Source organism: Marmota marmota, unplaced genomic scaffold (assembly GCF_001458135.2).
Source record: "Marmota marmota marmota unplaced genomic scaffold, marMar, whole genome shotgun sequence".
Classification (NCBI taxonomy): Eukaryota; Metazoa; Chordata; class Mammalia; order Rodentia; family Sciuridae; genus Marmota; species Marmota marmota.
In genome coordinates this window covers 2,279,267-2,293,862 of record NW_026000001.1, presented here as the reverse complement: position 1 = coordinate 2,293,862, position 14,596 = coordinate 2,279,267, and the positions used below count along the sequence as shown (strand labels likewise).

The 14,596-nt window shown below is 39.2% G+C and overlaps 1 protein-coding gene across 38 annotated transcripts in view; it reads right to left on the bottom strand.

The window, feature by feature from the left end:
- Ppp6r3 (protein phosphatase 6 regulatory subunit 3) overlaps window positions 1-14,596 on the bottom strand; it is a 142,836-nt gene that overhangs the window by 55,077 nt on the left and 73,163 nt on the right. For 37 of the 38 annotated variants that reach the window (XR_007349304.1, XR_007349305.1, XR_007349306.1 and 34 more), the window contains 4 exons: window positions 6,210-6,339; window positions 3,531-3,683; window positions 1,890-2,039; window positions 289-353 (listed from right to left, as the gene is read on the bottom strand). Coding sequence is in view for 35 of the 38 variants with exons in the window: in XM_048807788.1 (XP_048663745.1) it covers window positions 289-353; window positions 1,890-2,039; window positions 3,531-3,683; window positions 6,210-6,339 (498 nt within the window). In the remaining 3 variants the exon portion in view is untranslated. Of the gene's footprint in view, window positions 1-288; window positions 354-1,889; window positions 2,040-3,530; window positions 3,684-6,209; window positions 6,340-10,472; window positions 10,507-14,596 lie in introns of those variants that run through there. The other variant, XM_048807811.1, reaches the window with a different exon arrangement.

Genomic DNA, 14,596 nt, shown 5'->3' with positions numbered 1-14,596 from the left:
AGAAGGACTTGACTTCATGACTCATTCATCATTCAATTCCAAACGTTATTCTAGAAAAAAAAAAAAAAAAATAGACTTCCAAAAAGGCCTAGGGGTTCCAAAGGCAACACAAACATTTCTACTAAGGAGGAGGAGAAGGGGGCAGGAGTGGGGGAATAAAAAAATATGTTATCTGTTACAAATGTAAGTTATTTCATCTTTCTTTAAGGAGGGCAGGGTGTGTGTATGGGGAGGGGGGGTCCTTCAAATTCTAAACCAAACAATCCTTTCTGAAAAAAATTTACTTACTGTTTCTTCTCATTCATTTCCCAGGCTTCAAGTATTCGTTCTATTAATTGGCATTTTTGGAAGAGCTAAAAAAAAAAAAAAAAAAAAAAGAAAGAAAGAAAAAGAATATTCTAGTTAGCATTTACTTTACAGTAAAATAGATCACTAGCTGGACAGAACAGGGGTGTGTGCATGGGCAGCAAGTTTTACAGGTAACTGGCCAACGCACATACAACCAGGGGACAAGTTTGCCTCAGACCCTCAGAATACTGCAGGAATCAACAGGACCCATGCCCCCAAGAGTGTGTACTGGGAAACACACTGCCATGGGGCTGTCCCAAGTGAGCAAACCCTGTGACCTAAGGCAAACACAAGATATGGTAGCTGGGAAAATTCGGTCAAAAATACAGAGCCTGACCAAAATTAAAATGAAATTAGAAGTATGGTTTTTAACTCAGAATCTAAACCAATATGTGTACTTTTAAAATTTGAGCTACACTAACTCCATGTGTACAGAAGTTATCGTACAGATATTAAAAACAGGCATGTCTTATCAAAAGCTTGCACGTCAATGTCAGCTACTGTGAGCTCATCAGTGGATGTGCAAGGCCAGCTTCATTCAGATGGTGCTCCAGCTGCCCAGTACTTGGCTATTTCCAGCTAGTCTTTCCTATCTTCCAGGTTTGAGAGTAACCCAAGGATGAGCTAGAAACCTTCATGAAACCACAGAACTTCAGAAGAAATCTGAGACTAACCAGTAAAATCACCATATATTTTACAGAGCAGAGACCTCAAGAAAATTCTCACTCAACATCACAGAACTTGCCTTGCCAAACTTTCAGGCCTGTGTTCAGCATCAGAAACCAAACTCTTTTTTTTTAAAAAAGTATATATATATTTTTAGTTGTTGATACACCTTCATCTTATTTATTTATATGTGGTGCTGAGAATCAAACCCATTGCCTCACACATGCCAGGTAAGTGCACTATGGCTGAGCCACAGTCCCAGCCCCAGAAACCAAACTCTCAATGCCAAGAATTTAGAAGTTCTCTGAAGTATTTACATTTCTATTTTTTTTTTTTAATCTCCAAAGGATGGATAATGGATGGATGAAGGGATATAAAACACACACACACACACACACACACACACACACATGTTAAATATTAAAATATAACTAAATATATAATATTTTATTGATTGATTGATTATGGCACCAGGGATTGAATCCGGGGACATTTAACCACTGAGCCATATCGCTAGCCCTTTAATTAATAATATTTTGAGACAGGGTCTCATTAAGTTGCTGAAGCTGGCTTTGAACTTGTGATCCTCCTGCTTCAGCCTCTTAAGCCATTGGGATTACAGGTGTGCACCACTGCACCTAGCATCCAAAAGATATATTTTAAAAACTCAAATTTACCAAAAAAACAGGCCAACTTAGATATTTTTTCTTTAAAAGTTCATCTAATGACTTTTCATCATTTATTAGAAGTGAATGAACACATGACAGTGAAATCTAAATAAAATCTGTTCTTAAATCTCAATATGTTACATACTAAAGTGCTATACTGCAATAAGGAGAAAACAGTGGAAGTTAAAGAAAACCAAATAAGCTCACGTGTTTCAATAACAAATTGTCACCAGTGGAGTCCTGATCAGTAATTGTGCCATCTTCTGTGTTTTCAAAAGGACTTGCAAGAATCAGTGCAATACAAATTTCCACTTGTGTATGCAAGAAGTTATTCCAAGTATATTTGAAGAACATGTCCTACAAAAGAAGAAAAAACAGTGTTTTCTTTAGTTACCACAATGTTTAAACAACCTCTTTGATTCAGAACAGTGATTTATTAAAGGAAAAACGGTGCTCCTTGGTCCAATTACTAGGAATAGGACACATTTGTTTTCAAGTGGTTTGAGATGCTACTCAATAGCATAAACAGTGTATTTGTTCATGCAACATGCCAAAATTTGCATGGAATCTAACACAATTCAACAATAAGCATATGAAGAAAAGATAGTAATAAATTTCTCAGAGAATTAAGTACTTTGTATTCAAAGCAACTAATGCAGACATAAGTTCAGAAAATTTTCAGAGAGATTTATAAGAATTTCATTTTGATCCAACAAGTATTTATTGGTGCTTTTGTGCATCACACCATGTCAAGTATAATAACTCCCAGAACTGTAGCAAAACTATGAGAGGTGGCAGCATGTGACCTTCCCAAAAGCAAAAGGGTTTTCCAAATTACCCTTGATGTTAGTATTGGAAAAGGCAAAAATATCACAGAAGAAAAGACAATTTCTATAAGCACAAAATGTATTTACAATATAATTGAATTTAACTATTTCAATATGAAAACATAGGCTTAGTGACACATCCAGAAGACTTTGTGTTCTATTGTAATATGTCACTTAATCAGTTTCGAAAACATCTCAGTGGCCCTAGGAAGTACAGTGGCATGGTTGATGGTATGTATTGGATTGCCACTGGGTGACTTCAGCCTTGGCCTTACCACTCAGTACCCACGGAAGGTATGCCCTCTCTGGGTATGATCTGAAAAACAGATAACTCCCTCATATTCAGGAGCTTTTATACCTGGTAGCATATGAAAGTATAAGGTACATGTTATAACGCCAATCTTGTAGTGAGCAAATATCTCATTTGGAACATCCCCCCAAATCTGCTAAATGTATGCTATGACCAGATACCTTATGAAACCTGCTAAGTGTTAACCCTCATGACTCCTGCACTGTGTGTGGGTGGCAGAATGGACAGAACAAACACAGGCTCTGGAGCTGGGCTGTGCATTCTAAGCTCAAACCATGGCCTGGGAAGCCCAGATCACTCCTGAGGTTTTCCTCCTCCTTTCCACTGATGAGCAGATTAATAGCTGTCTCAGAGGAGATTAACAATTATCTCAAGCTAAAAGACCTTATGGCCTTGGATCCATGAGATATACCCCAATGTAAAGGAGATGAAGGCTCATCCTTTTGCAAATTTTGAACAGAAACCAGTGCTACAATTGGCAGGCATGATTTGCATGAGACCAGGCTGCTGGGGAGGGCCTAGTCATCTTTGGAAGGCTGTATCATACAGTTCTTCACACAGCAACAATAAGTGACTCTTCAACAATCAGCAACATCCAAAATTTTTTATAAGACTTAGAAAGTCATTGATATATACTGTCAATTTGTAATGCTGAGTTATAGATTCATGAACATCAAGGGCAATTCAAATCTCTGTGAGGAAGAATCTTACCAATATGACTCCAATGCTGTTCAGTTCCATAAGGTCCCCATTTATACTGCTGGTATTGGTTTGCAGCAGGCTAGATATCAACCTAATCACATTCAGCCGAGTGTTCCCCACGGGAGGATCCAGTACACCCCAGGTAGTCTTCATCACACTTTTCTGAGGAAGAAAAGGTTTCCAATCAAATTCAGTTAAAGAAAAAAAAAAAAAAAAAGAGCAAAAGGTCTACATGCTGAGACACACACAGTTAACCCTACAATCAATTTAAACTAAATTCTATGCTTAGGAGAAAATAAGCCACTGTTCATAGCTTTAACAGATGATGAAATAATCAGGCAATTTCCCTGAACTATAAATTTCTTTTTCTTTTTTTTTTTTTAAAGAGAGAGAGATTTTTTTTTTTTAATATTTATTTTCTTTTTAGTTTTCAGCGGATACAACACCTTTGTTTGTATGTGGTGCTGAGGATCGAACTCTCACGCATGCCTAGCACACATGCCAGGCGAGCGCCCTACCGCTTGAGCCACATCCCCAGCCCTGAACTATAAATTTCTAAAAAATCAAGTGTACCCCTACCAATATTCCAATCTGTCATGGGCAGAAAACATACAGAACAAACAAAAACAAAACTAGAATATTTCAAATTCAGACCAGAAATCTAAGAAACTAAAAAGAGTTTACAAGTCTTTTGGAACATAGTCCTTAGCCTGTATCAAATCCATGATAAAATACATGCCTCTGTGTCATAAACCTGAAACATGACTAACCTAAACTTGTCTTTGTCCATCAAGGAGATTTCTATAGTTTGAAATTACTAAAGACAGAAGCAATGGGGGCTGGAGCTGTAGATCAGTGGCAGAGTGCTTGCCTAGCATGCATGAGGCCTTGGATTTGATCCTTAGCACCACACAAAAACAAACAAATAAAATAAAGGCATGCTTTCCATCTACAACTCCAAAAAAAAAAAAAAAAAGACAGAAGCAGAATGTTAGAAGTCTGATGAGAAGAGTGACAAATGGCACTCTTGGCAGCCACAATGCCCCTTCTGAAGGTCCATCAACAAGACCAGTAGATGTCTCACTCCCTTCTCCAGAGGGAATTGTAAGGTTAACTAACAAAGCTTCATTGTGACTGAGTGCAAGTCAGTGGTGGAGCCTTTGCCTAACGTGTGAGATAGTGGGCGGAGCCATTGCCTAGCACTGTGTGCTCACAGCAATGACGAAAGCAAAACCCCAAGGCCTGCTCACACTCCTCATGGTTTAACAAAATCAGGTCAGCTGCTCAGTCCTGAAGTAACAGAGAAGCTGCAACACAATGCACCTCAGTCTTGAATTTGAAGGCCAAGAACCATCAAATGCTGCCTACTTGTCCACCTAGGGAGAAGCTAGGGGCCACCTAGGAAACAGGCCAGGTCCTTCACCACATACCTCTTCTCTCTGCTCCTTCCCCTGCCTCCATCTTCCCTTTGTACGTTCTCCTCTCCTAAACCCTCTTCTTTCTTTACTTTCCTTTTCTTGTTCCTAGGACTGACTTGAGGGATGCCACTGACTATTAAGCACCAATAGAAGCTCTTTCCACAAGAGTGAGTGAGTGCCCACACTATGGTCTACACCCAACACAGGCTGAATGCAGATGTGCTGCGGTGGCTGCAATGGCTGAAATGGCCCAGCAGGATTCCACAAAGTCTAAGTGCCAAGGGGAAACTCCTAATTTTCAATGACAGCACTAGAGAACATCTGAAGAGACAATCCAGATGCTGGACTAGAGAGTATGGACACACCTATTCTGTGCTTCCCCTTTCCCCAAATAGTTAAACCGAAATCATGTTATATAGAACCGAGAAACCAGTATCTTAAAATTGCAATAACCCACATAAAAGACAGCCGTGGAGATACACACTGTACAGTATAGTGGATCCAAACATACAGGGCAAAAGGAAGGAGGAATGTGGGAGAACTAGTGCAGAAGCAGGACTCTCACAAGACAGAATACTTTATCTGACTTCAGAAGTAAACGCTTCTTACCCTAATCTAAATCAGTGGCCCACTCCAAGAGGCACAGTGTGGACAGGAGGGACATCACTTGGCCTGCTGATACCCTACCAAAGTTCTCCACTGGGTATTTTAGAACGCCACACACATACCGCTGATGTCCTCCTTTGCAGGTTGACTTGTCCACACTCTTAGACTCGCACACACATGGTCCCTCCTGAAAACTTCACACCCGGGTCCCATGCTTTCCATGCCGCGCACTGAAACTTCAACCCACTATTTCTTAAACAAGTTCATTTGTTCCCAACTGTCTCCACTATTCACAAGAAAATGCAATTTCTAAGATCAGAGCCTGAAAATTTAACTTTACCTCAGGATGTGAAAAGAACATGCTATAAGAAGAAAATCGCTTATTTTATTGGAACATAAGGATCCAAGAATTTATAGACAGAACAAAAATCTGAGTTTCCTAAGCAGACAAGTATTCAGTTCAATTTCTATTTCAATCACCAATTTAGACAATCTATATAGTAAAAGCCAATTAAAAATGAGTGTGGGAGCAGAAGGACTGGCAACACATCTTTGAACCTATCTTGCATGTGCTGATCACAGCCCGTCCTGTGACTCCCAGGGAGCACACTCTGCAATGACCCAACTGCTGGCTAGCCAGCCATGCTTTGGACGGATCACCTACCTTGGGTGGCTCAAGCAGGAGTTCATGAAAAGATCTAAGTCTTCCTCTGATGGCTTCTAGAACACTCTTGTTGACTGAACAAGCTGAATGACTCATGCCTGGTGGGCAGATCTCTATATGGCCTTCAAATCTTGAAACAAAGCAAGGTTTCTTTAGTTATTACAATTTCAGGATAGATCCTTTAAGGTGCTCCCTATACCCATGTAGGCAAACACTTAATGACTACATAATTACATGATAATGATGACATCAATGTCTCTGGCTACAAGCAGAAGGGATAGTAAGCTAGAAAGTGCAGTAAAATGAAAGAGGGTATATTAAAACTTTGTTGAGGATCAGCCAATGTGACCTGAAACACAAAAAGGGCTACTGATCTAATGAGAGATGTGATTTCTCCACATTCTCCTAAACCTTGTAACTCCTAAGACTTACATTGATAGCTTTGTCATTAAGTGACAAGAAAATCTGGAAAGCAAACAGCAATCAGATCCCTGAAATATAGGGGACATCATATTGCCCACTAGTTTGAGATGTTTGTTAACAAACAGACCTGTACTTGCTTGGGTCATCAACTCTGTGAACTACTTAAAAGATTAAAATTGCTCTTTTACGTGGAAAAAATAATGAATTGACAGTCATTATGACCCTCTGGAATTAACTCCAAAATCCCAACTAGTTTAACTAAATTGCCAGAAGTCAAGATTGGGTTGAGCAGGGATGCACCCCCTGGTGGTCCAAGGACAGAGTTCCAGGAGAGGAGGGAAGACAGCAGGAGTAAATGAAAATGGGAGTGTGAAGTTCAAACAAAAGGGTAGACCTGAACATGGCGTGCCGACTCCATAACAGTGAAAACAGCAGGTTAACAATGCCACCGCTGCTGCAAGGCGGCCTGTGGCCAAGTTCACCTCTTCACTTACCAGTTATTTTGTGTAATGTGGACAATGGAATCACACTAGAACATCTCTCCCAGGACTGCTATGAGAAGCATGAGAACCCAAGGGCTGAGAGCACTGCCGAGTACAGAGCCAGCACCCCATGTGGATCTGCTATTGCTACTGATGTGGGAAAAGAGTCCCTGGACAGCAATTCTCAGCCAGAGAGCCACATAGAACAGCTTCTGAACCTGAACTACTAGGAAAGGGGGAACAGAGACGCCCTCTGATTTTTATTATAGTTATTTTTTTTAAAGAATTTTAATATTTATTTTTTAGTATTTGGCAGACACAACATCTTTGTTTGTATGTGGTGCTGAGGATCGAACCCGGGCCGCACGCATGCCAGGCGAGTGCGCTACCGCTTGAGCCACATCCCCAGCCCCTATAGTTATTTTTTAACATGTAAGAGTCTTAGTAATTTATATAACCAAATATGGCTTTCATTATAGTTTCTACCTAGGGTGATGTCCAAAAGTCCTTTATAACCCCATAATTCTGTGAATAATTTTTTCTTCTAAATTTACTTTTGTATAGAATAACAGGAACAGGTATGTTTGCTTTCGTTCCATTTTCTTAGCCATATTTCTAGAACAACTGTCCTCTCCTTATTTACATAAAAGAAACATTAAGCTACACACTATTCCTTAATCATTCATATAAGTTTTATTCATCCAATTAGTAAATATTGAGCATTAATTTATGTACCAGCCCTGACCTGCATGCTATTATAGTCAGTGTCTACAGTGCTCTTACAACATTTAGGCTAGTCTCCTGGGGACTTTCCATTGTAACAATGGTTCATTTTTAATGTGGAGTAGGTACTTGGGTGACGTACTGCAATATATCTGTCTACAGGAAATGGGAAATATTTTTACAAACTGGCTGTATCACTCTCTGCAGGCCCAACAATGAGGTGTGAGACTTCAGCTGCTCCACAGTGTTACCAGCATCGAGCACTGTCCACTTCCTTCCAATGGCTATTTTAGCCGCAAAGGGCTGCAAGATGGCTCCTGAAGTGGAATATCCACATTTTAGTTGTCAGAGCCTGTGAACACCACCTTAGTAGAAAAGGGCCTTTGAAGAGGTGATCAATGGAGGCTGTTGAGAAGAGAGTACTAGATTTTGCAGGGGGATTAAATGTCATCCCAAGCGTCCTTCTAGAAGAGAAGGCAATACGAAGGTAGGCAGTGACCAGAGGCCAAGCAGTACCAAGAGTCACTAGAAGATGGGAGAGGCAAGGAATGGTCTCTCTCAGCACCACCAGGTAATGCATCCCTGCTCAACCCAATCTTGACTTCTGGCAATCAGAACTGTGACAGAATAAATTATTGTTGTTAAAAGCCACAAAGTGTGAGGGCATTTGTTTACAGCCACAGGAAACATACCTTCTTCAAAGGGTATGCATGGTATCTCAATGTGTTTTAACTTGGATCTCATAAATGACAAAGGATGTTGATCAATTTTCATGTATTTATTTACGTGCGTGCGTGCGTGTTTGTGTATGTATACACAGACACACACACCTCTCTATATATATATATATATATCTTTTATTTTTTTTCAATTTTTAGTTGTCAATGGATCTTTTGTTTGTTTATATGTGGTGCTGAGGATTGAACCCAGGCCTCACACATGCCAGGCAAACAATCTACCACAGGCCATGACTCCAGCGATGCCTTTTATTCTTTAGCTCTCTATTCACGTCTTTTTTATCTTTTGATGGGGGAACTGGGGATTAAATCCAGGGATGTTCTACCACTGAGTTACATTCTCAGTCCTTTTCTTTGGGGAGAGGATTTTGCTAAATTGCTGGGGCTGGTCTTGAACTTGTGATCCTCCTGCCTTAGTCTCCTGAATCTCTGGATTACATAGGCATATGCACCACAGAAACTGGCTCTGCTCAATTCTTCTGACCTTAAAATTTGGTTGTTTTCTTGTTATTAAAGACACACACACTCTATATGGTTTTTTATTGTTCTAGATGTAAGTTCTTTCTCACACATCTACTCTGTAAATATTTTCTGGCAACCTGTCTTGCTTTCCAAAGAGTAGAATCACTTTTTTTTTTTTTTTAAAGTAGACTGTTATTAATGTTTTTCTTTGGTTTTTTTTTTTTTTAATGCTGGGGAATGAACCCAGGGCCCTGTGTGTGCCTAATGAGCCCTACCACTAAGCTGTACCTCCAGCCCAACTTTTCTTAAAACTTTTTCTATTGTTGCTGTTGCTCCAATTAGTTATATATGATAGTAGGATGCATCTTGACCCATCATACATAAATGGATGATGACTTCTCATTTGTCTGGTTGTATGTGATGTTGAGTAACACAGGTCATGTAGAATGAATCAGACATTATCACCCTATCATTCTTATCCCCAGGGCCCCTCCCCTCCCTTTTCTTCTGGAACTTTTATAGTTTTAGTATTAATGTTTAGTTCCAGAATCCACTTTAAGTTCATTCTTCATAATCCATAAGGAACCTACAGAGGTCCAACCTTTTTGCACATGGACATCCAATAGTTCTATGAACATCTCTTGAAGATGCTACCTTTTCTTCATTGAACTACCTCCACACCTGTCACAAATCCCACCTGTGCAGGTCTCCCTCTGCACTCTAGGTTCTGTTTCAGTAGTCTGTGTGTCTATTCTTTTACCACCAGATCCTAGCTTCATGATAATCCCTGAAGCCACAGAGCATAAGTCTTCCAATGTTGTCTTTCTCTTGCAACATTGTTTTGTGTCTATTGTATTTGCTTTGGATCTCCATATAAATTTTAAAATCAGCTTGAATTTAAAAAGTCCTCATTTAGATTTGGATTGAAACGGCAACAAATCTTCAAGTATGTTTGGGGAGAACTGGCACCTTAACAAACACTGAATGCTTTAATACATGAACATAGTATTTCTATTTATGTCAGCTTTGATTTCATCAATGTTGCCATTTTCAGCATTAAACTAAATGTACATTTTGTCTGGGTCTATATTTTTGAAATTTCACATTCCAATTATTCACTGCTAGTAACCAGAAATAAAAGTACATTTTTAATATTGACTTTTGTATTCTGCAATCTTGTTAAATATACTTATTAGATCTAAGAGGATTTTGGGGGCTGGGGTTGTGGCTCAGTGGAAGAGAGCTCTCCTAGCATGTGTGAGGCACCGGGATCCTCAGCACCACATAAAAATGAATGAATGAATGAATGAATGAATAAATTTTAAAAATAAAGGTATTGTGTCTAACTACAACTAAAAACAAATATTAAAAATAAAAAAAGATCTAAGAGGATTTTGTTTGGGTTTGGGACATTCTTCAGGATTTTTACAAAGACAACACCTGTGACAGTTTTACATTGTCTCTTCCAATCTGGATGAGTTTCCTCTCTGGCCTTCCACACTGGCTAGGGTCTCCTGTAAGCAGCTGAGCAGACATCCCAGCAGTGAGTATCCTGGCTCTGGCTCCCAATTTGGAGGAAAAGCGTTTCAGTCTCTGACCATTAAGCCAGGCGCGGTGGCACACGCCTGTAATCACAGTGGCCCAGGATATGGATTATGACTTCTCATAATCCATATTATGACAGGAGGACCGAGTTCAATGCGAGCCTCAGCAACAGCAAGGTGCTAATAAACAAATTAGTGAAACCCTATCTCTAATACAAAATAGAGCTGGGGATGTGGCTCAGTGGTCAAGTGCCCCTGAGTTCAATCCCCAGTCCCCACCCCCCACAAAGGCTACCAATGGAGTTCTCATAGAAGGGCTTTATCAGTTTTATTAGTTTGTTGATGTTTGAAGGACACAAGAACCGTGCATTCCCAAGATACACTGATCTTGAGTATCATACTTCCAATACATTGTTAGACTGTTAGATTTGACTTGCTGGTATTTCTTGAGGAATTCTGCATCTAAGCTCTTGTGGAATCTTGTTGTACACTTTTCTTTCCTATATTGTTTTTGTTGAGCTTCAGAGTGGTGCTGTCTTTATAACCTGAGTTGGAAAGTGTTCCCTCTTCTACATTCTGGTGAAATCCTTACATCTTTGGTAGAACTCATCAATGGAGCCTTTCTAGTTGAGTAGGAAATTTTTTGTTGAAGGTTTGAAAAATGAATTCAGTTTCTAACGGATATGGGACTATTAATACCACCTACTTCTTTTTTGGTGATACATGTAAGAAAAGTCTGTCTGACTGTAGGGATTTCCTTCTGTTTCCTCATGGAACTTTTATAATTTTAGGATCATTGTTTAGTTGTACCATCCATTTTGAGTTAATTTTTACATAATGTGCAACACAAAAATGATCTTTGGCATTTGTTTAAAGAAGTTAAATTACTTCTTTCCCTAAATTGACATTTATTTGTTGTTATTCTTTTAATGTCGATAGGAACAGTTGGCGGCCCTCTTTCGTACTGTTGTGGTTTTTTGTTTTTCTTTTTTAATTTGTATCTTTTTAATTTTTTTCTTACTCAAGCTAGTTAAAGGTTTATCATTGATCTTTTCAAAGAACCAGCTTTTGGTTTCATGGATTTTTCTCTTCTTACTTCTAGAATTACCCACCCCCCACTCTCTCTCTAGCCCACAGAGCTGGGGATCAAATTCAGGGATGCTCTATCACTAAAAGCTCCATCTCTAGCCCTTTTACTTTTTATCTGAAGACAGGATCTCACTAAGTTATAAGTTCACTGATTTTTACTCTTAAATTTATTATTTCTTTGTTCTGTGTTTAATTTGTTCTTTAGGGTTTTGTTTTTTGAAGGGGGTACTAAGGATTGAACCCAGGGGTTCTATACCACTGAGATACATTCCCAGTACTTTTTTGAAGGCAGTGTCTCCAAGTTGCTGAGGCTGGCCTCAAACTTGCATTATTCCTGCCTCAACCTCCTGAGTTGCAGGGATTTACAAGTGTGCACCACTACATCCAGCTTATCATTTAGTCTCTTTAAGGAGAGAACTTAATTACTGACATTCTTCCTTTTTATCTAATACAATCACTTAATGTTGTAAAGTTCCCTCTATTGCTTTTACTGTATACTACACACTCTGGCATGTTTTGTTTCCATATCAAGTATCTGATAATATTTTCTTCTTCTTCTTTCTTCTATGACATTTGTTATTTAGCAGTGTGTTCTTTAATTTCTAAATATTTGACGTTAATTCAGAAATCAGTTTTATATTGATTCATACTTTAAGTGCATTATGATCTAGATATGTATATTGCATGATTTTTATTATTTCAAATTTGTCTCATAGCTGAAAACTGGCCTATATCCACATTATCAACTGAATGCTTGTGTCTCCTCAAAATTCTTATGTTGAAATTCTAACTTCCAGGATGAAGGTATGAGGAAGGGGCTTTAGGGAGGTAATCAGGTCATAAAGGTGGGGCCCTCCTGAAGAGAAACAAGAGTGGGCTGCCCTTCAAAAAAACAAAACCCAAAGAACAAAAAAGAACAAATTAAACACAAAACAAAGAAATAATAAATTTAAGAGTTAAAAATCAGTGTCTTGATCTTGAGCTTCTTAGCCTCCAGACCTGAGAAAGGTCTGGTAAACCCTCCAGGCTATGGTAATTTGTTACAGCAGCCCAAGCTAACTAAGACACTTGGTGAAAGTTCCATATGACTTGAAAAGAATGTGCACTCTGCTCTTGCAGAAAGATTATTCTAGGTGTCAATCAGCCTGAGTTGATTGCTAGTGTCTTCCAAGTCTTCTGTACTCTTAAGATTTTTCTGTCTAAATGTTCCATCAACTTCTATTAGAATAATTTTACCTATACATAAAAAGTATTAACAGTACAGTTCCCACACAACCCACACCCAATTTTCCATATTAACACCTTACATTAGTATTGTATATTTATCACAATTCACAAATCAATATTGATACATAAAACCCATACTTTATTCAGATTTTCTTAAGTTTTCCCTAATGTCTTTTCTCTATTCCAGAATCCCACCAAGGATACCATCTTAAGTTATATGTCTCCTTCACCTCTTCTTGGGTCTGACAGCCTCTTGCTTTTTGATTACTTTCACAGCTGGTCAGGTAGTCTGCAGAATGTCTCCCCATTAGGATGTTCTGGTAGTTTCTGATGGTTGAGGTCTTTGAGAGGAAGACCACAAGGTAAAGTGCTATCTTCAGTGCACACTACCCGGGACACACACTGCCAACATGACATTATGTGCAGTCAACTGATCTGTCAGGTTTCTCTAATGAGAAAGTACTTTTTATTCTTCTTTTCCATATTGCACTCTCTTGAAAGAAGTTACTATATGCAACCCACACTTCACAGAGTTGGAAGTTACATTCTAACTCCTGAGGATGGAGTACCTACAAAACCTATTTGGAAATCTTCTATGAGAGAGAGATTTATCTCTTCTTCTCATTTATTTTATTCAAACATTTATATCATTGTGTGTGTGTGTGTGTCTAAGTACTTCCTTATCTTCTGTGGCTATAGGATGTTCCAGACTCATCTTGTATGTTTCCTGCCCTAGTCACAGCCATTTCTCCAAGGAGTCCTGGTTCATCAGAACATATTAGAACTTGCTGTATTTTGTATTTGTTCCTGATGCCATGTCATTACTTTTGGGCTTGCTCAGTCACTGTCTTTTTTGTCTCTTTGTATTTCATTATGGATCATTTCTGATATCCCGTGCTGATTTTCTCCTCAGTTATGTCAAAGTTTATCAAAAAGCTCAGGGCATTCTTCATTTGTGCTACTGTTTTCCATTTCCAGCATGTCTGTAGATCCCCATCTCTTTGCATACTGCCCACTTTACCCACATGCCTTCAATATGTTGATCATATTTATATGAAATTCTCTTTCTGGCAGTTCTAGCATTTTTGAGTTGAGGTACATTAATACTTTCTCTCAAGACTTTGTTAGGAGTCTTCTCATCTTATAACTTTTGGTTGATAGATGGACATCCGAGTAGGAGAGTGGAAACTGGTGGACACAGCATTTATACAGGAATGGATCCACCTTTTTTCCTAGGAGTCCAGATGAATCAATCTAGTCAGCAGCTAAGCTAGGTTTGGGTTTTATTGTTACTATGATTTCCTTCAGTGCACTAAAGACTTTAATTTTGTCTCAAATTACTTTGCATTTATGGTTAGGGCCAATGTGCCAAGTTTTTCCTCAATGTCTGCTCCACCCTTAGCTGAAGATCTTCCCTTTAAGCTTGCTCCTCCCCACACTAGCCTTTCCTATGGTCTCAAACTATTGTTACCTGTTCCTTAATACCTGGAGGCCTGGAGGAGAAGGACAGGGTAGGGGTGATGCTCTACTGTGTTTTTCTGGTTTGGCCTCAGTCTGAGGGTCCCTAGGCTGTGGAGGTAGGGCATCTCTAATGGTCTAGACCATGTGTTCTAGCCTCTATGGTCTAGACCATGGTCTAGAACAAAATGTGTTCTAGCCTCTCCCACAGGATAGAACCCTCCCCCTACCCCCTACCCCCA